Genomic DNA, 26,643 nt, shown 5'->3' on the forward strand with positions numbered 1-26,643 from the left:
AAGCTGAGAACCAGGGGCAACAACGTCCAAGAGGAGAAGAGGGATGTCTCAGATCAAGCAGAGAGAGAACAGATTCACCCTTCCTCTGCATTTTTGTTCTATTCAGGCCCTCAATAGATTGGATGAGGCCTGCCCACACTGGGGAGGGCAATCTGCTTTACTCTGTCTACTGACTCAAATGCCGAGCTCCTTCGGAGACACCCTCACTGACACATCCGGAAATAATGCTTTACTAGCTGTTTGGACATCCCTTAGTCCAGTCAAGTTGACACATAAAATTACCCATCAGTTGTGTACATATTCTATGGCCATCACCGCCGGGCTTATCTTCACCTTCTCTTGAAATTCCTTAGATGTACATACACAGAACCTTCTGGCAGAGACACGATTTTGAGGAAGGGACCTGCAGCTGAGGTTATCCTGACAGTCAAAACGTACACAACATGCACTGAGAGATTTCTGAGAACCTTGGCCCTCTCCTCCACGCCCTCCGTGTGGTCTGGCTGGTCCCATGCTGAAGCCGAGCCTGGCATTTTGTGAATCAAATGTGGTCCAAAGAAAATGACAGGAAGACATGGAGGCGAGCGTGGGAGTGAATAGGTGCTTGTCAGCCTATATGTTTCTATGGGTGGACACGCCTGTGATCTCAAGCATCATGTTCTCACGCACCCTCCTTTGCTGTCAGCACACTTCCTGACCACACGAAGAAAAACACAAACCCATCAATTTTAATAGATGCTCTGGCAGACTTGGGCCGTTCTCACAGTAGCTTGGGACCCTGGGTGTTTTTGCAGCTTTCAGCCATCATTCTGAACTGGGACGAGGTTGGGTTTAAGGGCAAAAATGCTGAAGACTGGCAGAATGATCTCAGGTACTGGATTCTGTGGTCAGAGAAGGGCAGCAGGAATTCACCTGGTGACCAGCGGCTCCTTCAAGCGTCAGAGGAGCAAGCAGCTGCTTCTGCCCTGCGTGTGAAGTCTAAGCCTGGCGCTGACCCACCCCAGGAGTGAAAATTCAAACCCGGCCGCCGTTTGGTCTTCGGGACGAGTTTGCAGCTGTTTTCACGGTTTGCAGCAGCGGTGCAAGTAGAAGTAAGAAGTCTGTTCCCCGTGAGTGAGCAGACCTTGACTGCTAAGAGGGACAGGAAGAGAATTTCAAAACATCTTACAGAAAAAACCTCCGCCTGGAAAGTCAAAATTGGGGGTGGGGTTTGCTAAGTGACACCACCAGGGGTTGGTTTATAGCAGAGCGACCAGATCGGCAGGCTGATGACTGTGGAGCTGTCACTGTCATCTATCCCTCTCTGTGAAGAGAGGCATTTCAATCCTGGGCCAATGAGCCATCAGAAAATGCTATTTCTCATTTTGGAAAAAAACACTCTAACCCAGTGGGATATTTCACTGTTATCTGTTCTCCTTATAAATATGGTGATGGTGGCGGGGGGAACGCAGGCCCCTTAGAAATTAAAGCCATATGGATACCATATTTAAAGAAAAAAACACAAAACACAACAACCCAGGCCGTTACATTATTGCTGACCATAGGAATTCAGTATTTATAATTTACATTCTTTCCCATACTTTGCTGTTTTTCAGAAGTGAAGAGCAGAGGTTTATGGCCTCGCCGGATCGTAAATCAGATTCCTGAGGGTAGAGGGAGCTGCTACGGGCAGGAGGAATTGCCCTCTGACAGTTTGCAGAACGCACGAAAACATCAGGAAAAGAACCCAAATGGAGAGAGATGGGACCCTGCTTCAAGGAGCGTGAGACACCGGTTATTCCTTCCACCGAGCGTGCAACCAGCTGAAATCACACCAAGGATCAACATCTGCGGTGGCCTGGAGGTTTGGCCATCGCTATAAAGCGAGCACCGGGGTAGGGGAGGCAAAGCCGTGGGCGCCCCCAGGGGCTCTTCATAAGCCATTTGTCGAGGCTGTCTGGGAGCAGGGCAGCGGGACAGATGGAGGCTCGGGTCCGGGAATGTGGCTGAAGACATGTGCCCAAGAATTAAGACAAGGAGCCTGGAGTCGGAGAAAGAGCGTAAGCCTCTGGGTTGATCTGACGCCCCCTAGTGGCTGTGTACTCTTGCGTCAAGTACTCAAGCCTCATGACCCAGGAGAACAGGGATTGACAGCAAACTCACAGGACTGAAGAACACACATACGTCACAGGGGTGTGTGTGTGTGGGGGGGGGTGTCACAGGGACCCCCTTCCCCTGGAATTAGAAGTGCTGCTCTGGCACACGGCTCTCCAGCAAAGCCAGCTGAGTGCTGCGGTGGCCACTAGGGAGACTCGAGGGAAGGAGGGGTTTCCAAGAGCCCCATCCAGAGGTCTCGCGAAGGATCCCAGTCCTTCAAATGCCTTTGGAAGATTTGTTAGCGGTGGCCCTAGTGAACGCATCCCCTTGCTCTTGGCCTGGATTTCACACAGTCTAAGAGAAGGTAGAGGATTCTCAACATTTTGAAACCTGGGGATCGTCATAAGCTTCTCCCAGGTTGCATCCATAAAATACCTAATCAGCCCGTGAATATGTAGTTGGATTTATGAGACCGAGTCAGGCAAGTGGGAACAAGAAGGTTAACAGTCCAGATTTTCCAGTATGGATTGGAACATAAATCCTGTCCGCAATTTGACACTGTAATCAAGGCTATAATATGTATACTTCAGACATGAGAATGCAATATTTTAGGTCTTTGGTCTCAGGTTTATCTGCTTTTCTTTTAAAGGCAAACAAACCTTATTTCCTGTGTTGTAGAGCCACACGAGTCCCCTTTACTCAGTGTCCAGAAAAGGGGTACACGGGAACACTGGTATCTGAGGCCCTGGGGAGACCGTGTGGAGGCCAGGCACATCGGAGCAAACCTTCCTGCCATTTGGGGCATATGGGCGCCCACAACTTGCAGGCCCTTGGAGAACGTTTTCAGAGCATTCCAGTAACAAAACAAGCAAACAAAATGAACACCTGGGGCACAGGAGGTTCAAGCATGAGCCCAGAATGGCTAAGTAGGTTGGGTAGTTGGTTGCCATCAGCTGGGAAAGCAAAACTCTCAGGCAAATTCTATTTTCTGAATGATGTTTCTGTCCTCACTGGGTTTACGCGAAGAGGATGGAAGAAAGGTAACGTCAAGGTAGACAAAATTGCAGATGAATTTCTCAAAGGGATTAAAGGCGATCTTTAGTAAACATAGGTGACAAGGAAAATTTTACATTTCAGCATTCCCACACACTAAAAAAACAAAAACCAAAAATATACACATCCAACTACTTTCCCCCTTCTTTGGTAGACATTAATAAATAATTCCTCTAAATTCACAGAAGACAGCAAAATAAAAAAGCTGTAGGTAGTTATTGCATCAAAGGTAATACCAGAGTTAAATTAAAAAAATTTGTAACCTTCACCTGTGATAGTCCTAGCATCAGGTTTAGAATAAAATGTTATAAAGTGAAATGTTGTAAAAATCTATTATGGGCTAGCAACCAGACTCTGAAGCCCATCGGTCGTAGCCATTACTAATGTTGAAACTCACAAAGAACCAAATCTCAAATATAACCCTTGCAATGTACATGCACGATGAAGGCAAGAGATGCACCTGTAATGAAACACTGATGAACAGAAGTCTTGGTTCTCCTCACATCTTGATTTCAATCATAAAAGTGGGAAATACATTGAGGACTTGCAATTACCTACCTGGGGGATACCTGGTTTTCATAGCAATAAGAACACTGTAAGTGAAGCCCACCTGGTGAACACGCGGGTAACCCTACGCATAATTAAAAGAGCACAGAGCACACAAATTAATCCCCCCTGTTTAAAGTGCTCACTTCCTCTGGTTTCCAATGGTTAAATTTTTTTCTTTTCCACCCTGCATTTAGCTCCCCCCGTAAGGGCCTGAGTAACTGCACTATTATCAACAAATAAGGCAACCCAAGGGTCCAATTCCACAAGGAGACCCCTGACAAAAAGAGGTATCACTTAGAGATGATGCAGAGCGGCTTCAGAGGGGAGACCAATAGGGCTGAACCTGATGTATTTGGTAAAGAATTTTATTTCTCCTAGGTGAGTACTTTACTCATGAGCTCACTACAGAAGCAGTCATGGTGAAAATAAGACTGGCATTTATAGGATGTCTTTTATCATCAAAATGCTTAAAACAGGTCAATGAAGTGTCCTAGCATTGCTATGGGAGCAGTTTGGCCAAGGCTTTTACAAATGGTGAAAACAGACACAAGCAAGGCAGGGAAAGGCCACGGAAAGACCAAGAATGACAAAAAAGAAAAAGTACTCAACACTCCATGCCATGCTACATACAGAGAAATATACGTAAAGAATTCTTCGCGTATTACGTCCTAAACAATGGTGCCTTTTAAGAGGGCAGTTTGTAAATGGCAAATGTGAGATCACTTGCATTCAAATCGTTTCTGATACTAAATGACAACTCTGATTCAAGGGATTAAAGGCGATCTTTAGTAAACATAGGTGACAAGGAAAATTTTACATTTCATCAACGTGAAGCCCATTTGCATAGAAATGAGTGGAAAAAGTAGACCAAACCCAGCAGCACAGTTTCCAGGAGGAAATGGCAGCCGTGAATCTGGCTGGTCAAGGAAAGCACTAGTTTTGGAAACGCTGTAGTCAAGAGCTCTTACTGAAAGGGAAAAAGAAAAGATTAAACTCAAAGAAAGGACACGGAAAGCAGCTGAGGACTTTCCCGGCCGTTCCGTACAAAGCCACTGAGGAGAGACTGTCTCACGTGCACTCTGCTCTCACGTGACCCAAGGAAATCCAAGTCATCGCAGGTGGGCGGGGGCCTCTCCTAGGCCGGCCTTGGAGAAGGAAACGTCTTCTTCAGCTGCACCCGGCTATTGATCAGAGGAGGGTTAAAGCGCCAGAAAACGAACTTGGAGACACTCAGGGAGGTGGCCCAGCACGAGGAAGTGGAGTTGAGGCCGACGACGTACACGATGTCCGTGATGCACAGACGTGCTCGGAGAAGCAAAACGAAACAAACTCACCTACTTTCAAAGTCAAACAAATTTTACATTGTACCTCTGTTTAAGAAAGGCCTCTCTGATGGGTGATAAAAGAGTGCGGGGGTCTATGGGACAAGCACCTCTGCCTCTCTTCAGGACTATCACGGGAAGCATGGGGCCGCTGTTGGGACCGCAGGGCCGGAACAACCCGGCGCACCAGCCCGGTGACTGGCGACACTTCTCTGCTGGCAATGAGCACAGCAGGTGATCCTCGCTTTGCGTGACTCACTTAACTCCTTCACCCTGGGATTCTTTTGCAGGAAAAGAAAAACATGACACTTCTATGGGTAAAGACTTCCTTAAAGGGGGGAAAAGACATCGAAACCTTTGTGCTCTGTGAAATGAGGGAACAAAAGGGTTGCTTGCAGCAAGTTTATATCTGTAGGAAAATCAACTGGGTACCGGCCACTTGCTAGAGAAAAAAAATCCAGCTTGGTTGATGTAACCATTACCCTAGTAAGAAAACAATGACTATCTTGTTCATTTCCTCTTGATCACTTGGGAAGGTTAGGAAAAGGGACATATGTGTCTGTAAGCCCTCTAAGTACACATTTTCTTCTCTTTTCTTCTCACTACGTGAAACACATACACATTCTTATTACCCTAAAGTCACTTGAAAAATACGGTGATTGCTTACAAATAGTGGAAAATACCAATAAGAGGCAAAGAAACGAGCACTTTACAGAGACAGAATTTGATGGGCTTTAACGTGAACCGTTTTATTTAAAACAGGGATCCATCAGAGGTGGTGAATATCAGGGTCAATGTTCTAGAGCATGGCACGGATGGATGAAAGGGAATACTCACCAGCACCTCACACGGGACTGAAAGACAATGTCAGCAACACACCACGGAAGGAAAACAAACAAAATGGAAAAGGCACCTGGGGGGGAGGGCCTGCGGTGAGCACTGCCTCTCGGCAGGTCCACGCCTGTGCACTGTGGATAAGTCTGGACAAGCGACATTGGAAAGGGAACAAAAAGGTTCCGATCTGAAGCCCAGGATCCTACGTGGGTAGCTAACCTTTCCTCAGCCTGGTTTCCACCCACCGCTGTGTAGTTTCAGGTCCTAAAAAGAGGAGAAGGCTGCTGAAGTGTAACACAAACTCTCCCCCCCTTTTTTTCTCTAGGAAAAAATAGAGAAACCTCCCCCAGTTCAACCTCAGAGGTGGCTTCTGAAGGCTTGTAAGCATCCTGACATAAAAAATAAGAAACAACAAAATAAAAGACAGGTAAGTGGCCTGGACTTAAACCAGTCAGTCAAACGGAAAGGCAGATTCAGAAAAATAAAACCTGGTGACCAGTCCGTCAGCCGTCTGGTTGGCGCCCTGCCTGAGTGAAGATGTTTAAACTGCATCCACAACACACGCACGCAAGCACAGAACTGCTTCTGGCAACTGAGTAAATAGCTACCCTCTCCTTTGAGCACGGTCCTGCTACCGGTGACCACGTGCCAAGTGCTGAAGTTACAAGAGACACCCAAGTGGCGAAGGGCCCCCAGCAGTGGTCTGCCCCGTGTGGCCGGGTCTGTGGGCAACAAGACTTATGCTCTCAAATAATGACCCCTCCCAGCCCCCACTCCTTCCCGTTCACGCTATGCGTTTTGACCTCCCCGCAGGGAGGTCCAGCCGATTCCGTCCCCTCCTGGTTTGAGGCACTCCCTGGAACATCTTTGATTAACCAGGGTCCTTCATTTCTTTCCAACTCCGTTGGTGACTTTTGACTTGGAATGTCGATTCCTTCTTCTGGAAGAATGGCTCTCGCTGTTGCCTGGATGCTTGGGTGGGCCATCTTCAGAACCTGGCCAAAGGAATCGGGACACACCGTCACCGTGCGCTGTGGGCTCCCGGCTCGGGGCTTCTGAAGCCTCTGATTCTGGTTCTCCCTGTCCGGGCCGCCCCACCGCTCCTCCACTGGTCCTTGTGCGCCATCTAGTGGCCTCGTTAATGAATCAAGGCACAGAAGCCCCGGCACTGAGCTAGCACAGCTGGGGCCAGGGTGTGCAAGCCATGGCTCCACAAAGACGGGAGCGTCCTGAGGACGTTTACGTTCACACCGTAGGGCGGATCGTGGTCATGGTGATGGGGACCAGAAGCGAGAGCACAAATAACATCGAAGCACAAAGGAGGGACAATGAAAACAAACCACATGGGTGTCCAGTCTACCTTAGCAATCAAAGGACGCATCAGCTAGGTGTCCACACCTTGACCTGCTACACACCATTGTTTCTAAATCCCTAAATGGGAATGGATTCTTGACTTGGCAAAGATCAAAGATATTACATGCCCTCAATGGTTGGACCTGGAAGCCACCTTTACAAATCTGCTGCTCATGACAGGCAGCCCCGGAGCCATAGACTGAAGATGCCACATGCCCTCAAGCAGCTCACGGTCTGCAGGGGCGGTGTCGTCTGTCACGCTCTATCATTTGTGTGGGAGCTTAGAGAAAGACGTCTACAGTGGCTGAGTGCTGGGCAATCATCAGGCATCAGCCAGGTGGAGGGTGGAGCCAGGGCAGTGGTGGGGTGAGGGTGGGCATTCCGGGTAGGGGTGTGTAAGGCCTGGAAGGTCATCGGGACTTTCTGGCATTAGGCTGGCTCTGCCCTCGGGCTGAGAACATGGCAAATCTCTGGCTTAGCAGCTAAGCCAAAAGGTTCTCTGCTCCAGGGCCCAGATTTTTTTTTTTTTAAGCTGTCTGCCTTTCATTTAACTATATCTCTACCATTGCTTGTTTCTTTTAGTCTTTTCAGTGGAGAACCCGGAATTGCCATGGACTGATCTCTAGGATGGTTCTGGATAAGGGAGCCCAGGGGAACCCCTGTGCCTACCTCCATCAGCATTCCATAACAGGCTGCTGATTCAGGAGAAATCATCTCAGGGTGACCAGCACTCGGTAGTGCTGGGGACAGCTGTGATGAGCTTCACCCCAAAAGAACTCAGGAGAGCAACTGCCTCAGCAGTGTTTTCCCCTCCCTTGTCCCCGCTTCTCCGAGCAATTCTGTGGGTTAAAATTCACGGTCCCTGACATTCAGTTCTCTTCCTTCAGTCAAGCCCAAAATCAGCTCATAACTGACATGGAATTACTATCCAGTGGGTCATTGTTCTACGAGTCAAATTCTTTAAGATAACCAGGTGGCCCCAAATCTTTCCAAAATGCTCCTCGGAGAGAGGCCAGTGGGAGATCCCTGACTACACTGTTGAGATCCCCCTCGTGCTGGCCTATCTCTTGAATGAACACGATTAAGTCGATCCACCTCTTCGGAAAGCTTTCTCCTCCTGGCACACAGCTCTTCCTAACGCTTTTCACTCACGGTGAAAGCCAAGAGGAGGAACATCCCCATCAGGATGCTTGAGACAGTGGGATCTTGTTACGTTTTCCTGTCTCAGAAAAGGCAGAACCACGTGGCACCTCTTCCTATGAAGCAAGTTTCTTGGGCAGAACCTGTGAGCACTTTGCATGTTTCTTAATAAGTAACAGGAGACGCGCGATGAGTAGGTTTGAGACCCTTCAGGGCATATATTTATCAACATTCGGAAGATAAATACTGATGCTAAATCCCTTTACTGGGCTTTGGGAGGGAGAGGACCCAGGAGCGTTTTTAACAAAGAGCAAGAGAGAGATACCTTTTGTACCTTTCCCGTGAGGCCAGGAGATGTCAGGGCTGTAGGTACCATCTTCACACTCTGAGTAGGTCTAGGGAGAGAGGCAGGCTTAGTGGTGGAATTTCAAGTGCTCCCGGGAGGAGGGGGACCAGCAAACAAGCGAGGCTGCTCAACCCTGGCCTCTCCCGGGCTGGGGATCCCCGCCAGCAAGTGCAGGATCACCTCACGCTTATGCTCTCAGCTATAAGATCAAGGCTATATCCCAGGGGATGCAGATTACATCTTCTAGGAAGCGCCTTTAGCTCCTTAGACTAAACGTATGAATAAAGGATGAAAGCTGTTATTTTTACTTAAAAAAATAATTACAGTTGGCAAGACTGCTACAGCATTTTAAGCCCACTCACATCTATCCTCTACCTTAATCTTCATCTACTATGAAGTGGGCAGGGCAGGAGTTTCCGGATGGGAGCCCGAGGCTGGGATACAGGTAGAGGCCTGGACAGAGTGAAAGACCTAGCTTTTCAAAAACTGCTCTGGGGCTTGACATGCAATTTAAAAAAAAATATGTATATATAAACAAATAATTAAGCTTTAACCCCCTTAAGAAATGAGGATAAAAGTCCTGACCTATTGAATAGGGCAGTCACACGTAAGGATGGCAACTGACAGGAAGTGAATTCTGCACTGGCTACGTTTCTAAAGCAGGGAGGCTGACACCCGGCTCTCACTGTGCCGTACATGCTACATCCTCACGTGCATGTGCTCTGGGCTAAAGCGCTAAGCAGGACGTGGTTAGTTTAAATAAAAGGCCATCTCCACCTTCCATTCTATACCTTTTCTCGGTGACCATAGTGCTCTGCATACCAAACCATGCCGTACAGACACAGGAAGGTAGTGAACGCCTGGAAGAGAAAAACAAGCACAAAACCATTTTATAAGTGAGGGTGCACCAAAGAATTCCACTTCCCGGAACTTCAGGGTTTCAATGGGAATTCATACACGATGGCTCGACGCATTTCTGCCTTCTCTCCCGGGATGCCGGTTACAGAATGGCTGGATGCGACAGAGGTGAACCCCGGGGGGCAGCACCCCTAAAGCTTTCGGCAAGAAGAGCTCCGATGAGGCCACAGTTACCACTGTGACTCCACTGTCAGAGTGAAGATCATTTCTAGATGTGGGATCAGGTGGGATGCATTTTCTGAACAGCTTTGCAGGTTCTGCCTAAGAGGACGGATAGGACTCTACATTGTATTTCTTTTTTTTCTTTTTGGCCTGATTTTCACAGCCTATCCTCTGCACCCTGCCGCCCATCACTGGAAAGAGTTAAAAGGACTTAGCTTGGGCTTCCCTGGTGGCACAGTGTTTGAGAGTCCGCCTGCCGATGCAGGGGACATGGGTTCGTGCCCCGGTCCGGGAGGATCCCACATGTTGCGGAGCAGCTGGGCCCGTGAGCCGTGGCCGCTGAGCCTGCGCGTCTGGAGCCTGTGCTCCGCAGCGGGAGAGGCCACAACAGTGAGAGGCCCGCGTACCACAAAAAAAAAAAAAAAAAAGGACTTAGCTTGTCAGCTTCTGAGGGGAAGAGGATTTCTGAATGAAAAAGCAGTTTCATTCAGTCTGGGGTCACAGTGGTGCCGGAGGGCATTGAGGACACACACCCACGTGTAGGTGGCAGACCCCAGCAGGACACCGCTGCCCTGGGCTTGGCGCTGCTTTTTAGTCTCAGTGGCCCGACTCTGACCCCAGTTCTGGTTGCTTTTGTTTTTCTCAGTTAAGTAGATAGGAAACTAAAGCGAAAATAAAAATGTCTTGTGAGCCCTGGTGTGAAAAGAGAAGGGCGTGGTCCATGGGTACCCAGAGGCCAGGATCACCTCCGCTTCCCCCCATGTGTGCCCCACTGGCCCCCCTGCACCCTAAATTATACTCTAAGGAAAAAAACAGCACCTAAGAATCCAAAGTTTAAAAATATGTCAAAAAACTACAAGTTGGGGAAAACTTCCTGGCTGTCTGGACTAAGCAGTGTGTTGGGCCAGGTCCTCCAGCCAGGCCTCCCCTTCCCCTCGCGACTGTAAGTTAATCACCAAAACTCAACCAAACCAAACTGCCCGTCCTGCCATGACATTTCTTCAGAATTCCTTGATTTAGGAACCCATTGACAGTGAATCCTCTTCAAGGATTCCTAACCTCCATCTCTTCCACTGCATTTCCTCTTGGGGACCTGTCACCTTGACCCAGTCATGGGAACAGTTGTGAAATCATGATGGACTCTTCCCTTCTTGAATAATTTTAATTCTTTCTCAGAATCGTAACTTTAGATCTAGAGGCATTGCCTCAGAGATCGTTAATTTCAATTCCCCTCATTTCACAGCAGGGGAATGAAGGCTCAGAGGCGACTGCCTTCTCAAAGACACACAGCTAGAGTGTGGCAAGACTGAAGCCAGAACACAGGTCTCTTTATATCCCTGGATCACATTTCAGGGATGGCCATCGAGATAAATACTGATTTTATGCCTACACATCTTTATATCTCTATTGATCTGTCCACTCATCCATTCCTGGAGGAAGCAAAGCATCATGGGAAAAGCCAGTCCCATCCCATCCCTCTGCACAGCCCACAGCCTGGAGGGTAGAGCCAGGACTGCAGGGAAGGCTGGGCTGTGCGTTCTCATTACCGCAGCTTGTGGTCCAGCCCTGGCCCAGTTCCTCAGGTCAGTGACGTTCACTGAGTGTCTGCTGGGCGCACAGAGTCACCTTAAGTCTCAAGAAAGAAAGGAGTCCAAGCGCTCCAGCTGGCCATTCTCCTTCTACATCAGTGAAGTGTGACTAGCGGCATGGTGGAGAGGTAACATGAAATATAAGAAGACCCACTAGTTCATTTTATATTAAATCCATATACAAACTGGTGTAAATTAGGAATTTTTTTTAAAAAGCTCATATCCCCCCCATCAAAAAATTAGGCAATGAATGAATATATTCAAATTATAGAATGAAAACTACTTCTAATCTTTAACATATTCCAGTACTTGTTCAGATTTCTAATATACAACCACGATTAAATGTACGATTTTCACGGCATGGCAAGAGTGGGAAGACTAGAGCATCCGCAGTGTGTAAACCTATGTATATGTCAGCTCCTTGACAAAGAGCAGAACAGGTCGGCCTAGGTTTCACAGGGAGGGCAGGGAGGACAGGTTCCACCTCCGTGGACCAGTCGGTGGCTGTGCGGTGGCGGGGGTGGGGGGTGGGGGCAGCGCCACGCCGCTAGACCATGGGAGCAGTCAGGGCTGGGCTGGCTGTCACTGTGCAACCCGCCCACCAGAGGGCAGGCGTGTGGGGCTCTTCCTCTTCGTCCCCCAGCTTCCTCCCTTCCCCTGGGAGGGCAGGCGGGCAGCTGGGGCTGCTCCAGCAGCAGACAGCTGAGCAGAGCTGGCTTTGCAGCGGGGCAGGCAAACACTGGCAGGTGCTGGGAGACAGATGCTTATCATCACGATCGCCAGGCAAAGGGCCTGCCGCAGCTGCCAAGTTTACCACTTCACCTGGGTACAAGAGGCCCCTTTTATACACTTGTCCCAGGAGACAAAAGCGTGTAATTTATGGGTTTGCAATCACACCTGTGGAAATCTAGGCAAGCACCCACTTAAAATGTCAAGGCCTGGATTTAAAATGACAGTTGTATGGATTCTGTTTAAATAAAAGGAAGAAAGAAAGAGAAACGTGAGGGCTGAGAGCCAAGGCAGCACACCCCCCCCCCGGTGTGGCTTCCACGCTATGGTAAGGTGTGCTCAAATTCACCCCGACTGATCAGACAACTGGTGCGGGGGCAGCTTATTAACCAGCATCTGGGAGCTTTACTTCCACACTGATCTCAGATTCTGTGTACGTTCTCCTACCAGGCAAGGCGAATAATTGGGGGCTTTGTTTCTCTTAGTGTGGAGGCCTGGCGTAACTCAACGCTCTCTTACTCAATAATGTTTGCCTCACTCCTAAGATTGAGACCAATCTTGATCTCTAATAAAGGCCATGATTATAAAAATGTGCCAGGACCTTATTTCCACTCTTTTTCTCTAACTGGTAAATGTGCAAGGCAGTGGGGACCCCTAATCATCCCAGCCAAAGGCCTCTTTTCAGGCCAGGTCCCCCTCCATGGCGTTCATCACTGCTAACACCAACTGGGGGATTCTGCTTATCTTCAAAGTCCTCTTTCCTGTGGCCGTTTCTTGCCCTTGGCCTGGCCTCTAAAATGTGGCTGCTCCCCAGACGCCATTCTCAGCCAGCTTCTCCTTCCCACACTATGTCCCCCGACTCTTACCGACCCAACGGCTCCAACCGTACCCTACACACAGGTGCCTCCCACCTCTTTCACCTCCAGCGCCGACCGAGTCTTTCCAGTGCTACTGGACAGACCAGAATTTCCAATGACACAAGACACCTTCACCTGTAAAATCTAAGAGTCCCTCACACCTAACTCATCTCCTTTCGAGGGGCTTCTCTGATATCCTCCAACCTGTTACGAGCACCAAAAGCCACCAGTGGCACAAACAGGAAAGCCTGGAGTTGCCCTTCCCAGCTCTCAGAAGGGGACATCGTCTATCGAGTTGGGCTCTGTAGCTCTCAGATCCAGCCCTTTCTCTGCATCTTCAATGCCGCTGCCTTGGATAGGTTCTCACTGAGGTCCCTCCAACACCCTCAGGCTCAGCCCTTCTCCAACCCGCCCCCCCCCATACTCTCCCACCCTCCAGCTGCCCCGTGAGACAGTCTTTCCTCTGAAAAACCTTCGAATCTCCAACCAAGACACACAGAGCCCATCCTACGCAGACGACCCCCTCTGCCTCCAACTCGCTCTTCTTCTTGCTCCCCAAACAGGTCGCCGTCCTCTTGTGACGCTGGCACGGGCATGGCTTTGAGTCTTGGGACGTGCTTGTCTCTCAACCTGCCTCTGTGTGTCCCGGTCTTTGTCCCTTGACCTCAGTCCTTTCTCCTCCCTGCGTGTGCCGAGTGTTTCCTGTGCTAGCGTCCGTGGGGACAAAAGGACAATGGAAACTTATTCTCTGTGAGCAGGAAGTACCATGTGGAGGAGACCGATATAAATACCCCAAGTTACATCACACTGGCGCTAGAACTAAAAGAAACACGTACCAAATGCGGCTGGTCCCCCGAGGAGGGGTCGTCTAGTCTGCCTCGCAGGTGAGAGCGTATTGCATGCAGGACACGGATTTAAGTTTGGTCTTGGCATTAAGATTCACCAGGTAGAGAACGCAGGGAAAAGCACGCAGATCGGGCAGAGGAAGCCTCCTGGGTGAAGGCAAGACGACTCTGGAAGGATGGTGGGTTGAGGTATCTAGGAATAGTTTGGCGGAGCCCGAGCACGGGGTACAGGCGGTGGGTGTGGTGAACGATCCAGAATGACGGCCCTAAACACACAAGCACGACTTCCTGTCTCAGCTGGTAGGTCTGTGGTGGGGATGCTGTTCCTTCTTGCTGTTTCTGTCTACACAGAGGGGGCTTCCCTGGTATAACACTCCTGCTTTCCCTCACCCCTCGCCCCTTCCCCAGGGAGGTGCGAGTATCTTAACGGACTAGGGAATAACAGACAAGGAAGCTGGGCGTCTCCCTTCTTTCCCTCTGGGTGCGAGGCCACCAGCGCAATGTGGGCGCCCTGCTTCCTGGGGCTGCAGAGGAAGCGTGTCTGCTTCTGGGGTTCACTAATCCGAAGCCCCTTGTTGGCACGCACCTGAAGCTGATACCGAAAAATGTGGACTCTCAGTAGTAAAGCTGCCGTTCTGCCTCCATAGCCTTCGTCCATCCTGACTATCTCTAACTGCTCTGAACCTGGTGGGGGGAGATGTTGTACTGTTAGGCCCTCTAGGCCCCAACGATAGGGGAAATGATTCTACGCAGGGCAAAGGGGTTCCGATCGGAATTATGGAAGATCACTCCGGCAGCAGTGTAGGGAATGGAGGTGAAGGGCAGGATGGAGAAAATGGGTGTCTAGAGGGCAGAGGCAGTGGGAACAGAGAGGAGGGGCTGGAGCTGGGCCACCCGGGTGAATGAATAGAGCCGGAGGGCTGACATGGGGGCTGACAGAGGAGAGGAAGCAGCCGCCTGGGTCTTAGGCTGGGGCACCTGAGGGATGGGGGAGCCGTTCACGGTGATCCTTTGTGATCCTGAGCACACATCACCTCCAGGAGCTTCACCCCAGCTTGTCTGCTGCTCTCTCTAGGGCTCCTCTAGCTCCGTGCACACACATCTTTCTTTTTGTTTTTTGCACACCTTTATTGGTGTATAATTGCTTTACAATGGTGTGCTAGTTTCTGCTTTATAAAAATGTGAATATAACAAAGTGAATCAGCTATACATACACATATATCCACATATCTCGTCCCTCTTGCATCTCCTTCCCACCCTCCCTATCCCACCCCTCTAGGTGGTCACAAAGCACAGAGCTGATCTCCCTGTGCTATGTGGCTGCTTCCCACTAGCTATCCATTTCACATTTGGTAGCGTATATATGTCCATGCCACTCTCTCACTTCGTCCCAGCGTACGCTTTCCCCTCCCCGTGTCCTCAAGTCTGTTCTCTACGTCTGCCTCTTTATTCCCTGTCACTAGGTTCATCAGTACCGCTTTTTTAAATTCCACATATACGTGTTAGCATATGGTGTTTGTTTTTCTCTTTCTGACTTACCTCACTCTATATGACAGATTCTAGGTCCATCTACCTCACTACAACCCAAACATCTTTTATGATGTTTGCAATATAAGTAGTTTGCTTGTGTAATTCCCACGTGGACTTGGAGATCCTCTGAAGGGGGACACCTGTGGAGGGGGAGCAGGAAATCTCCAGCCAGACTATCTGGGTTTGAGTCCTGGCTCTGCCACATGCTACCTGTGTGACCTTAGGTAAGTGAGTGAACCTCTCTGCGCCTTTATCTATAAAAGAGGGATAATAAAGTACCTCCCCTCAAAGTGTAAAGATCAAATATGCAATTCATGAAAAGTGCTTCAAACAGTGTCTGGCACCTAGTAAGCATGAATAAATCTTCACTATCACCTACCTGTGTGGCTCCGGCACCAGGGCAGCTCTAACAAGAACGTGGCAACATGACAGACTTATAAGGGACTATGCTAAGCGATACAGAGACTGAGAAACGGGTCATGTCCTCAAAATAAGTTACTGTCACACAGACACCAAGGCAGATCAAAACTCACCAAAGTAAGGAGGTATAATGCTAAGTGTTTAATCAGTAAAACAGAGCGAAAGTCTCTACAACTTAGAGAGAGACTGGAGGAGCCCCACCGGCTGGGTGACCAGAGATCGCTCCTTGGACACGCCCTTGGGGAGACCTTTCTGGCTGCTGATGCCCCAGGGGGAGGCCCACAGTGGGCCGTTGTGAGGAGGGCCTTTGGCCCACATCCCAGGAGTCCCGCCTGCCTCAACCTCCCTGTGGTCCCAGCGGCGCCAGGTGAGGGCTGCACCCACACCTGCCCACCGCCATGGGTCACGCTACAATTCACAGAGCTGGGGTGCCCACGCCAGACAGAAATGTGAGGAGCGCATGGTGAGATCTCCTGGCCCATCTGACACACTGCCCCAACCAATCCTTATATCTAGTCACACTGCAACAGAAAAAGTACTTCTGAGCGTTAATTCCGGAGCCTGAGTACAAAGGAGATCATTATTCCCTTTCATTGTTCAAGATAAAACAGGATAGAACAGGCTCAAGGTGCCCTGGCACAGTTAGGATTTCTAGCAAGTAACCCTAAAAATAGACACCACAAAAGGCAATAAGAAACACTTTTAAAAAAATACAGAGTTCAGGGGCTTCCCTGGTGGTACAGTGGTTGGGAGTCCACCTGCTGATGCAGGGGACGCGGGTTCGTGCCCCGGTCCGGGAAGATCCCACATGCCGCGGAGCGGCTGGGCCCGTGAGCCATGGCCGCTGGGCCTGCGCGTCCGGAGCCTGTGCTCCGCAATGGGAGAGGCCACAACAGTGAGAGGCCCGCGTACCACACACACAAAAAAAGAAATACAGAGTTTAGTTTTGCTCCCCGCCCCCACCAATTAGACCTGATTCTGATTAAGCCTCTGCATCCAGCTACCGATTTACAGAAAGTACAGAGGACAAAGAAATCTGTTCAGTTACAGTAAGGATGGAGTCAGTAAAACCAGACTGAGGGAAAATCTAGAAGACAAAAGAGCTTGTTTCTTCAATGTAAAGGAGAGAGCTAGAGACAGAGGGAAAACTGTAGATTCAAAGAGACCTTTTTTTTTTTTTTTTTTTTTTTTTTTTTTGCGGTATGCGGACCTCTCACTGTTGTGGCCTCTCCCGTTGCGGAGCACAGGCTCCAGACACGCAGGCTCAGCGGCCATGACTCACGGGCCCAGCCGCTCCGTGGCATGTGGGATCTTCCCGGACCGGGGCACGAACCCGTGTCCCCTGCATCAGCAGGCGGACTCTCAACACTGCGCCACCAGGGAAGCCCCCAAAGAGACCTTTTATTAAAAGGCATGCCAACCAACTGCAATCAGTGGATGTTGATTCAAATAAACTGCTAAAAAATACAAAATGTAAGGAAACATTAGAAATGTGAACGTTGATTAGCTATTTGACAGTATGAAGGAATTAATTCTTTTTCAGGCGTGATAATGGTATGGTGGTTGCACCAACCAAAAAGCATTCTTATCTTCTTTAGAGATACGTCCTGAAATAGTAAAGTGGGTCTGCTTCAAAGTAACCCAGGGTTGGGGATAGTGAGTATGGAATATAAGGACATAAGACTGCCCATGGGTTGACAAGTGTTGAAACTGGATGATGGGTGCATGAGGGGTGAGCGACCCCCTATCTACTTCCACATATGTTTGAAATTTTCTATGATCATTAAAAAAAAAAAAAATCCGAGTTAATTTTCTGGACCAAGTAAGTAAAAGGGAAGAATCTTAAATGTAAAATAAGACTTTTCCCCAAAGTAACAAAACAAATTAAGAAGTGCAAGGACAGAATTTTAAGCTAGGCAAGATCCTGCTTCATTTGAAAGAGGAGGGAAATGTCCCAGGACAACGGAGCTGGGGGCCCCCAGGGCTCTTCCCTTCTGAGAGGAAAACACATCCTTCACAGGCTTATAAAGTCGGCCGGCGGGGAAGAAACTGTATGGTCTGATTACCTCCAAAGACACCTCACTTGGCCTATAAACAACAGTCTGTCATTTTGTACATAAACCCTTGGACAGTAATACATATGTTACGGGGCACTGTAACTATCCTTGTCACCTCATGGCAGGCCTGACATTTTCAGCAAGTGTAGATGAATTCTCATAAGCGAAATAAATGAGAGTATGATGCACCTGCTGAGGGCATTTGACCAGAACCTGCAAAGGTGACCAATTGTAGGTGCCATGTGGTCCTATGTATTTATTCTTGAACTTCAGACTAGTGGCCAATCTTGCATTACTACAGTAGAATGTCCCGTCTATAAATTTCTAAGGAACCTTGGTACACAAGAGTGTTTTGTTTTGTTTTGTTTTAGAAGACACCATGGGGACTTTAACTAACACTTTTGGGTAAAAAAGTAATGACTTACCACACAAAGAAGCCAAAGCACAACATAGAGGATTTGGGTCTTAGAGAAGAGATCTTGTCCAAATTTTATGCAGACAATAGCTTCCAGGAAACCAATGACCCTGTTAGACAGAACAAGAGGTTAAATACGAATTCATCTTATCAGAGCTTATGCATTACCAGAAATATGCATAATTCCATCAAAAAGTTCAAGTGGTCATAAGATTTCTGCCCCAAACACTGGAAGCAGGTCCCCTACAAAATGACACTGTGCTTTCTTCAGGAATAATATATATTATTATATATACATACATATTTAGATTTAATTAAAAGTTTATTGTACTGTTACTCCTCTCTTCTTTTCTGCAGACTGTTTTTTTCAGAGCAGTTTTAGGTTCATAGCGAACTTGAGAGGAAGGTACAGAGTCCCTATACCATCTGCCCCGACACATGCACAGCTGCCCCCACTGTCAACATGTGTCACAAGTGATGAACCTGCATTGACACATCACCCAAAGTTCATAGGTTATGTCAGAGTTCACGCTTGGTGATGTACATTCTATGGGTTTGGACAGATGTATAATGACATGTGTCCACCATTAGAGGGTCATACCGAATGGTTTCACTGCCCTGAAAACCCTCTGTGCTCTGCCTCTTCATCCCTCTATCCCTCCCCAGAAATAGTCAAATATTCTTTACATCTTCCTTCCTCACAGACTACAATCTCAACTCGTACGTCTTCATAGCTGGAGGCTGCCTGGTATCATCTAAGTCGGAGCTTATCACAATGGGTGGACAGTCACCCCCTTGGCTGGAGCCCTTGCAGGGCCAGGGAACCTACTACCTCTGTGGGCAGCTGCCTCTGCTGCTCAGTTTCTTTAGCTGTTGGGAAGCCGTTCTTTGTCTCAGGCTGGCACCTGCCTCCCTCCACCCCTGGTCCTAATTCTGCCCTCTGCAGTCATACAGGGGAGTGTGAGCCTTCCAGGAGAGTCTTTCAGTAACTTGAAGGCAGCAATCACATTCCCTCCCAGCCATCTTAGAATTTCCAGATTTAATATGCTCCAGTTCTGCTGATGATAAAAACCCTTTATCCTCCGCATCTGTAAGCAATTTTGCTAAATCCAAAAACGATGGAAAAAATAACTTCCATGTTTTCCTCTTTAATTAAAACATTAGAGAAAAAAGCTAACCTTGTATAATACAACTTCATCTATGAATATTAAAATCAGACCTTTATTAAGGTTCAGAGCTTGAAGGTAAGAACGGATGAGGTGAGGGTAACATAGCCGGTCACGTGACCCCAAAGACTGCCCAGGAACAGCGATTTCAGATAAGGCCACCTTAGGTGTGCCTCGATCACGACGGAATCTGGAGGGACTGGTCTTGCTGCACAGATAATCTCTAAAAAGGCAGGAAGAGGCCCAGAAGGCCCCCGGTCCCCTCCCTACTGGCAGACAGAGGTCACTGCCACGGTCAAATGGATGGACGGCTCTAAACAACGGAATGCCCAGAGTCAGAGGCACCTGTGCAAAGCAGAAAGTCTCCTGGACACGCCTCTAAAGAATCTGGAGCTGTCTTGGCCCACAGTCCCAGTGAAACAAGGTTAGGAGTGGTCGCCTGAATCTTTACAGAGTACCCCCTCTTCCTCCCCAGCTCCCCGCCACAACAAAGGCTGGCACGTTGGAGAGCAGGGCTGAGGTCGACTGTCACACTGAAGTCCAGGCTGTCAGGGAAGCAGCGAGGGCAAGGGCGCCTGCCGGCGGACACACAGAGCATGTGCGACCTCTTGCTGGGACGCCTTGCTGGGATGCAGGACTGCATCAGAAAATGTTAAGAAGAAGTGTGCCTACCTGCCCTTAACCAGACAGAACACCCAGAGCTTACTGTGAGAGGTTTCTGGGTATTCAAGCTGACTGAGGCAGCTTTCAAGAGCTTGGTGACCAGCAGACTAGACCTGTTTCTCCAACTTCTGTGATCTGAGACCCATGGCAGGAAGCCTATTTTTCACTGTGGCCCAGTACACAGACACACGCACACACACACAGACACACACACACACACACACACACAGACACAGACACACACACACACACACACACACACACAACGACTGAAACAAAAGTCACACAAAACTACCGGCCCCTTGCTCTGACATCTTCCGACTCTATTTGATTTTCAGAAAATGCCGTTCAGGACCCACTCAGTTGACTTCGTAACGAAGAAGAGAAGAGACTGGAGGCCGCGCCTCCTGTTTCACCGTCACGGGCTGACCGTGCTGACCGCCCAGAGGCAGCTCCTGCCCCAGTTCACGCGCCAGGCAGGTCTGCCCTGCTTGATTTATGAAGAGGGACTTGCTCGTTTTCAGCATGGCCCACTAGTTCTCAAGGTTCACTAACCTTGATGTCACCATTCTGGGAGGACTCGAGTCTCTATAATAAAGCATCCTAAATTAGCCAACTGACCTCTGCATCTCAGATCATTTGCGTTTTACTTTCTTTTACCACTTTTCAGCAAGGCGCAGTTTTCTGGAGTGGCGTTTGCCACCATTCTCTGCCCTTGCTCCTCTCGGCCATTTCTCCCTCCACGGTGATTATAGTTTCAGACCGCCTGATCAGAAAAAAAACTTTGTTGTAACACTGCCTCTCCCTCTGATCTGCCGTCTCCTTTTCCTCAACAGGTAAGTAGAGAGTTCTGTGGAAAATATACCCACGCTCCGTAGAGTAAGACGCTGGCAAGGACTTGTAAACGTGAAGAGAAAAATGCCCGTGGAAAGAAGAGGCATGTGGTGAAAGAAGGAAGTGCAGGAAAGAGCCCCAGTCCTCGGACAAGACAGTGGGAAGGCAGCCCACCTTCCTCCTTCCTGTGACAGAAGTATATTAGAAACCTGGTAGATGTGTGAATTCTCTCTCCCGCCAGATCAGTAATCAGTGGAAATCCATCCTATCCATAGGATGGAAATTGAGTCCATCCTATCACCCTTTAAGCTACTTTGGGTAGGAAAATCAGCTTACATCACAGAATTTATGAGAAACAGTGACAACGGCCCTTTGTCTTTTGGAAAGAAGGCGGTGGGAAACTTGCCTAGATCAAACTTCACTAACTCCCCAGAATCTGGAGTGAGAGCTCCAGACACACACACACACACACACACACACACACACACACACTTGGAACGAATGACAATGCAACGTAAGCAGCAAGTATCTCTAAATAGTTGATGTCTTTGGATGATGTTTCAATACGCATGTAATACAGGGAAAAAAAGTGACTCTGTTTAAAAATCTGTTAGGGTTTTCATCAGATTTTCTTTATGCTGTCACACTCCATTTAGAACCTAGGTTAGGTCCTGAATGTAAGCTCCCTGAGGGACTGAACTTCACCTACAGGTGTGCTGGATGTCTCTGGAACTTCAGTTGCTAAATGGCATGGTGAGATGTTGATGGTATTGAAGCAGAAGAAGCACTTATTTGAGACACTGAAGAGTATCTCCCATTTAATATTGGGGGTTAAACTGGGTAACCCTTGCTTTCTTTCAAATCATTTAAATAGTTGTAAATTCAGATACAGCATTTGTATCTGTAATGAGACAATAAATTGTCACCATGTGTTAGTTTTCTTTGGGATAATAAAATTAGACCCTGGTAGACAGCAAGCAGTCGCTTTGTGGGGTCTTTCTGGTGTGAAAGTAACGTAAAATGTGGTTAAGCCCATCACGATATGTTGTCCCAAACTCACCATCAATTTCACAGGGAATTCATATAACTCATTTTCTGATTTATTTCAAGAAACAAGGTCTTCAAGTTCTACATGGGAATTATCTTTTGATTTCCTAATATTTTTTTAAAAAACAGTTTCTACACCCTCTTTGTGTAACTTGCCAATTAACTCCTCTAAATTTAAATCAGAAAAGGAATGTTAAAAATGAAAGACACACAAAAACAAAACTGCACTGAAAGGCACTTAATGTAGGGTTAAGAAATAACCCAAGAAATTCAGAGGCTAAAGTGGTTTTATATGTCCACGATAAAAAGATTACTCACCCAAACACCCAGCACTGTGTTCCCACACGCTTGCACTGTGTGTCGGTGAGGTAAGCATAGTACTGTCTGAAAGAACAAAGGTGGAATTCACTGAGAGCTTCTGGAAGACCAGCAAGTCAATACAGAATTAAATCACTTTGACAGCGTGAGTATAAAAAATGTCTGCCTTGTTCCACATACTTGGGCTGCCTGGTCTAGTTCTATTTAAGGGAATAGGAAGCCAGTGCCTGTTGAAACCTTCCTGTAAGAGGCTAAGAATTTGGATTGCGTTGGAGGGGGATGGTTATTGGAGCCAGATTATTGGCAAAGGCAGTCTTGATTCAGACACAGACTCCCACAGCCCTGAGCCAAAGCCACCCCAGGTGGATGCCTCAGTCTCCCTCCACGGAGGTGATTCCAGAAGGTCTCCTGCATGGTCACTGTCTCCTCTGGCTCTTTCCAGGATAAAGGTTGCTGATCGTAACCAGGCAATAAATATATACATTTGTGGCTCTCAGAAACTGGAATGGGACTGTAGCTGCACCTCACTGTCACTGAGGCCAATAACTGAATGTTACTGACATGATCAGAAAAGAGGTGATGACATGGAGGTGAGAGGCTCAGTGCAGCAACCATGCAATAGAAATACAGTATGAGCCTCAAATGCAATTTAGAGTTTTCTAATAACCGTGTTAAAAAAGTAAAAAGGAACAGATGAAATTCATTTTAATAATTAATTTATATATAATCCAATGTATTGAAAACATTATAAAGAAGCATTTTATATTGTGTTTGCACTAAGCCTTCAAGGTCCAGTGTGTACTCTATACGTACAGCACATTTCAGGGTGACTGGCCGCACTCCCAGTGCCCAGTAGCCACACGTGGGAGAGGCTGCCTGTGGGACAGTGGAGGCTTAGAGTCTCATTACTGCCCCTGAAACTTAACTCATCATCTTCTGGTGGACGTGGGTCACAGACTCCTTTGAGGGTTTGATGAAAGCTATGATAAAGGCACATAAAACATGCACACAGAATTTTGCATTAAACTTTGGGGGGTTCACGGATGCCTAAAGCTCATCCACAAACTATCGCCTCTGTACCCCAAAGTGAAGGATTGTAACTATAAAGAATTCAGGTTTTCCTCTGACTTCACATTTTCATTACCTAATTTGCTTTTGCTAGTTCAGCTGCTTTACTCATGGTGTCCATGTCCTACACTGCACATTATATTATTAGATTAAAAGAATGTTCACTCAAATATCTTCTCAAAGCAGAGTCATGTGAAAGTCTAAAAAGGAGATCTGGTATGTATGTATGATTTATACTGAAGCCTATGAGCTTTCTCTCCCTTTTAGGGCCTGGCATTCGCTAATTGGGACCTAAAACCCATCAGAGTACTTCCGTCTTTCCAAGAAGCTTGTCAAACCATCTCCTTACATATGAATAGCCTCAAGTGGTGTAGGAACACAGAAAGTGGCTAAGTTTTAAACAAAAAAGAATTGTGTGGAAACCCGTAGGGTTTGGCAAAAATTTTAAGGAGCTCTCGAAAAGTCTGAACACTGGATTTTTAGTCTCTGGTCTAAATCTCTAGTTTTTGTTGTGAAATGTTTAACAATATTGAAATTTTCATGATGAATCGCATGTGATTTGCTGTTCTGTTTTATAAGACATTTCTTTCCCCACTTATTGACTTTGTTGATTGCTCGTAATTTTATGAAGAAACTGCTGCTAATCTTTCCTGAAAATAACTGGCAGTCTCAAATTAAATCAAATTTTAAATACAGTAGGGAGGCTCCAACCCACCAAAGGAAAATTGCATGCATGAGATAACTACTTCGACGGACCACTGGTCTATAAAGTGGCAAAAGGCTGCGGTTTACCAGCTGTTACTTTCCTGTTTTTATATATATATATATATATATATATATATATATATATATATATATATATATATATATATAAAATAAATATATTTGTAATAACGAATGAGGACAAGAAAAGGTGCTAGCTGGGGGTGAGGGCTATGTCTGACCAAGGAAAACACCCACTCTCCCTGGCAAGTGAGACCTTCTACTTGTGTAGTTCACAAGTACATTACAAATAATGAATTAAGTTATCCTACAGCTTCTGAAGAGCAAACTCTTTTATCTGCTTGGTTTGTATTTATATCAGCTGTGCAGAGATCTTGGGTGTTTCTACTGATCAATGCCGGTCCTCCACACTAGATATAAAACCCCAATGCCGGGCTTCCCTGGTGGCGCAGTGGTTGAGAGTCCGCCTGCCGATGCAGGGGACATGGGTTCGTGTCCCGGTCTGGGAAGATCCCACGTGCCGTAGAGAGCCTGGGCACGAGAGCCATGGCCGCTGAGCCTGCGCGTCCGGAGCCTGTGCTCCGCAGCGGGAGAGGCCACAACAGTGAGAGGCCCGCGTACCATAAAAAAACAAAAAAAAAAACCCCAAAAACCCAACAAAACAAAACAAAACCCCAATGCCATTTCCAAATAGGAACAATGAAACAAATGAAAGTGTTTTGCTTTGAAGTCCACTGGAATCAGTCCACGTCGGGGACAGTCCCTGAACACCGCCTCATCTCTAAGGCCCTACATGAGTCATGAATCCAGGGGAAGGAAGGCATGGACACCCATCCTTGTCCCTGTTGTCCTGGAGGACCACAGGAAGGACATTTTTTTTTTTTTTTTTTGCGGTACGCGGGCCTCTCACTGCTGGGGCCTCTCCCGTTGCGGAGCACAGGCTCCGGACGCGCAGGCCCAGCGGCCATGGCTCACGGGCCCAGCCGCTCCGTGGCATGTGGGATCTTCCCGGACCGGGGCACAAACCCCTGTCCCCTGCATCGGCAGGCAGACTCTCAACCACTGCGCCACCAGGGAAGCCCAGGAAGGACATTTTTAAAAGGAAATTAACTTAATTGGCTCTAAAAGAACTAATAAAGTCTCATTCTAAAAATAACATAATTTATTACTTCAATCCACCATAAAAACGTTTGTTAGTTTTCAATAATCTCAGGAAGAAAACCTTAGCATTTCTGTTACTCGTTTTGTTTTAAGTAGGATGCTACGGGGGAGAAAAGGACAGCAGTGAAGATCGTTAAAGGGGTTTGAAAATAATGGTGCAGTGCTGGTCTTCATGTTACTGAGGTCTGAGAAGCAAAACGTTTTCTTCATATTCTGGATGTGTAAGTCTTTTTTTTTCCCCCTGGATGTATAATTCTTCAGAATGACATTTTCACGGAAAATCTGCTAGCTTATGTGACTTCCTTTATGCTACATAGGAGAATACAAAGCAGGTAATCATGCTCAATTGACGGTCATGCTAACACAGAATTACCTCACTGTGGGAGCCGTGATGCCGCCAATAAAGAGAATTCTACACCAACTTAACGGATGACTGGCTTGGAACACAAAGATATGTTTCAGGAAGAAGGTATTCAACTCAGTCAGCTGCAAAAGAAGGAGGCGAGAGTCAACCTGGTGCTTCATGCTAAGTCATGAACATCTATTCCTTCAATGGACGTTCTACAGCTAAAAATAACTGGTATGTTCAAAGCATTTCCAGAAGACATACCGGGTCTCTAAGGGTTGCTGCTTAAGCCCGGTAACAACCAGTACAACACAGGCACCAACCAAGTAGGGGTCCAGGGTAGGTGCTGGGTGTTGAGAGGGGCACAGGGGGCATCAGCCATCTGTTGTGTTTCCAGATTCACGTGACTGTCACCTGGCTCACGTGTGTGAGCTGCTGGGACAGTCGGGAGAGAGATGCTTTAAGAGCGAAAGGATGACAACGAATCTGTACCGTGGAACACCTCCGCAGCCCGGCAGAAATTAGGCCAGGTTGAGAAGTCTGACAGCAGGAAAGTAGGCTCTTCAATAACCAAAAGAAGCTTGAGGCGCGTGTGCGTGACTGAGAGATGACTGTGGACTCGGTCAGCTCGTGCCAGGGACCGAGCAGATCCTCAACCGAAGGCAGCTCTTAAAAGTGGGTGTGGGGTTGGTCCAGGCTTCACCTGGCAGTGGGACTGCTCCCTGAGGGTAGCGCCCAGTACCGCTCATCCCATGACCAGTCCTGGCAGCACAAAAGAGATGCCCACCGGGAAATCTGTGCTCAACGCCCAGAGGCCACTGCATTTCCCCTCCAGATTAAGCAAGGGGCAGAGATTAGGAAAGGTCACTGCTTTAAGAGCACATCACGTGGACCAGCAGGTTCATTTCAGTGACATAAAATGTGTGCCTTTCCCCACAGTGCTGAGTTTAAGGATATAAAATAAAAACGGTTCACTCATCACCACATAAGGAAAGCTGATCACTGCACCGCGCTCATCATCAGGGGGAAAGTGGGCCCAGTGGAATTCTGCCGTTCTAGGAGCATATCCCGCTCTCTCTCCTGGGCAAATCCAAATTCCTCCTAGGTCCTCGTAATAAAAGA

The 26,643-nt window shown here is 47.8% G+C and overlaps 1 protein-coding gene across 2 annotated transcripts in view; it reads right to left on the reverse strand.

The window, feature by feature from the left end:
- Positions 1-2,118: 2,118 nt before the first annotated feature.
- PTDSS1 (phosphatidylserine synthase 1) overlaps positions 2,119-26,643 on the reverse strand; it is a 69,100-nt gene continuing 44,575 nt past the window's right edge. Inside the window, exons 7-12 of one of the 2 annotated variants that reach the window (XM_079901593.1) lie at positions 25,549-25,661; positions 22,224-22,289; positions 18,206-18,305; positions 9,465-9,533; positions 8,653-8,722; positions 2,119-6,829 (exon numbers count right to left, since the gene is read on the reverse strand). In XM_079901593.1, coding sequence (XP_079757719.1) covers positions 6,720-6,829; positions 8,653-8,722; positions 9,465-9,533; positions 18,206-18,305; positions 22,224-22,289; positions 25,549-25,661 — 528 coding nt within the window. In that variant the 3' untranslated portion in view covers positions 2,119-6,719. The remainder of the gene's footprint in view (positions 6,830-8,652; positions 8,723-9,464; positions 9,534-18,205; positions 18,306-22,223; positions 22,290-25,548; positions 25,662-26,643) is intronic. The other variant, XM_079901592.1, reaches the window with a different exon arrangement.

The sequence above is a fragment of the Stenella coeruleoalba genome (assembly GCF_951394435.1).
Source record: "Stenella coeruleoalba genome assembly, chromosome: 17".
In the NCBI taxonomy this organism is placed as follows: domain Eukaryota; kingdom Metazoa; phylum Chordata; class Mammalia; order Artiodactyla; family Delphinidae; genus Stenella; species Stenella coeruleoalba.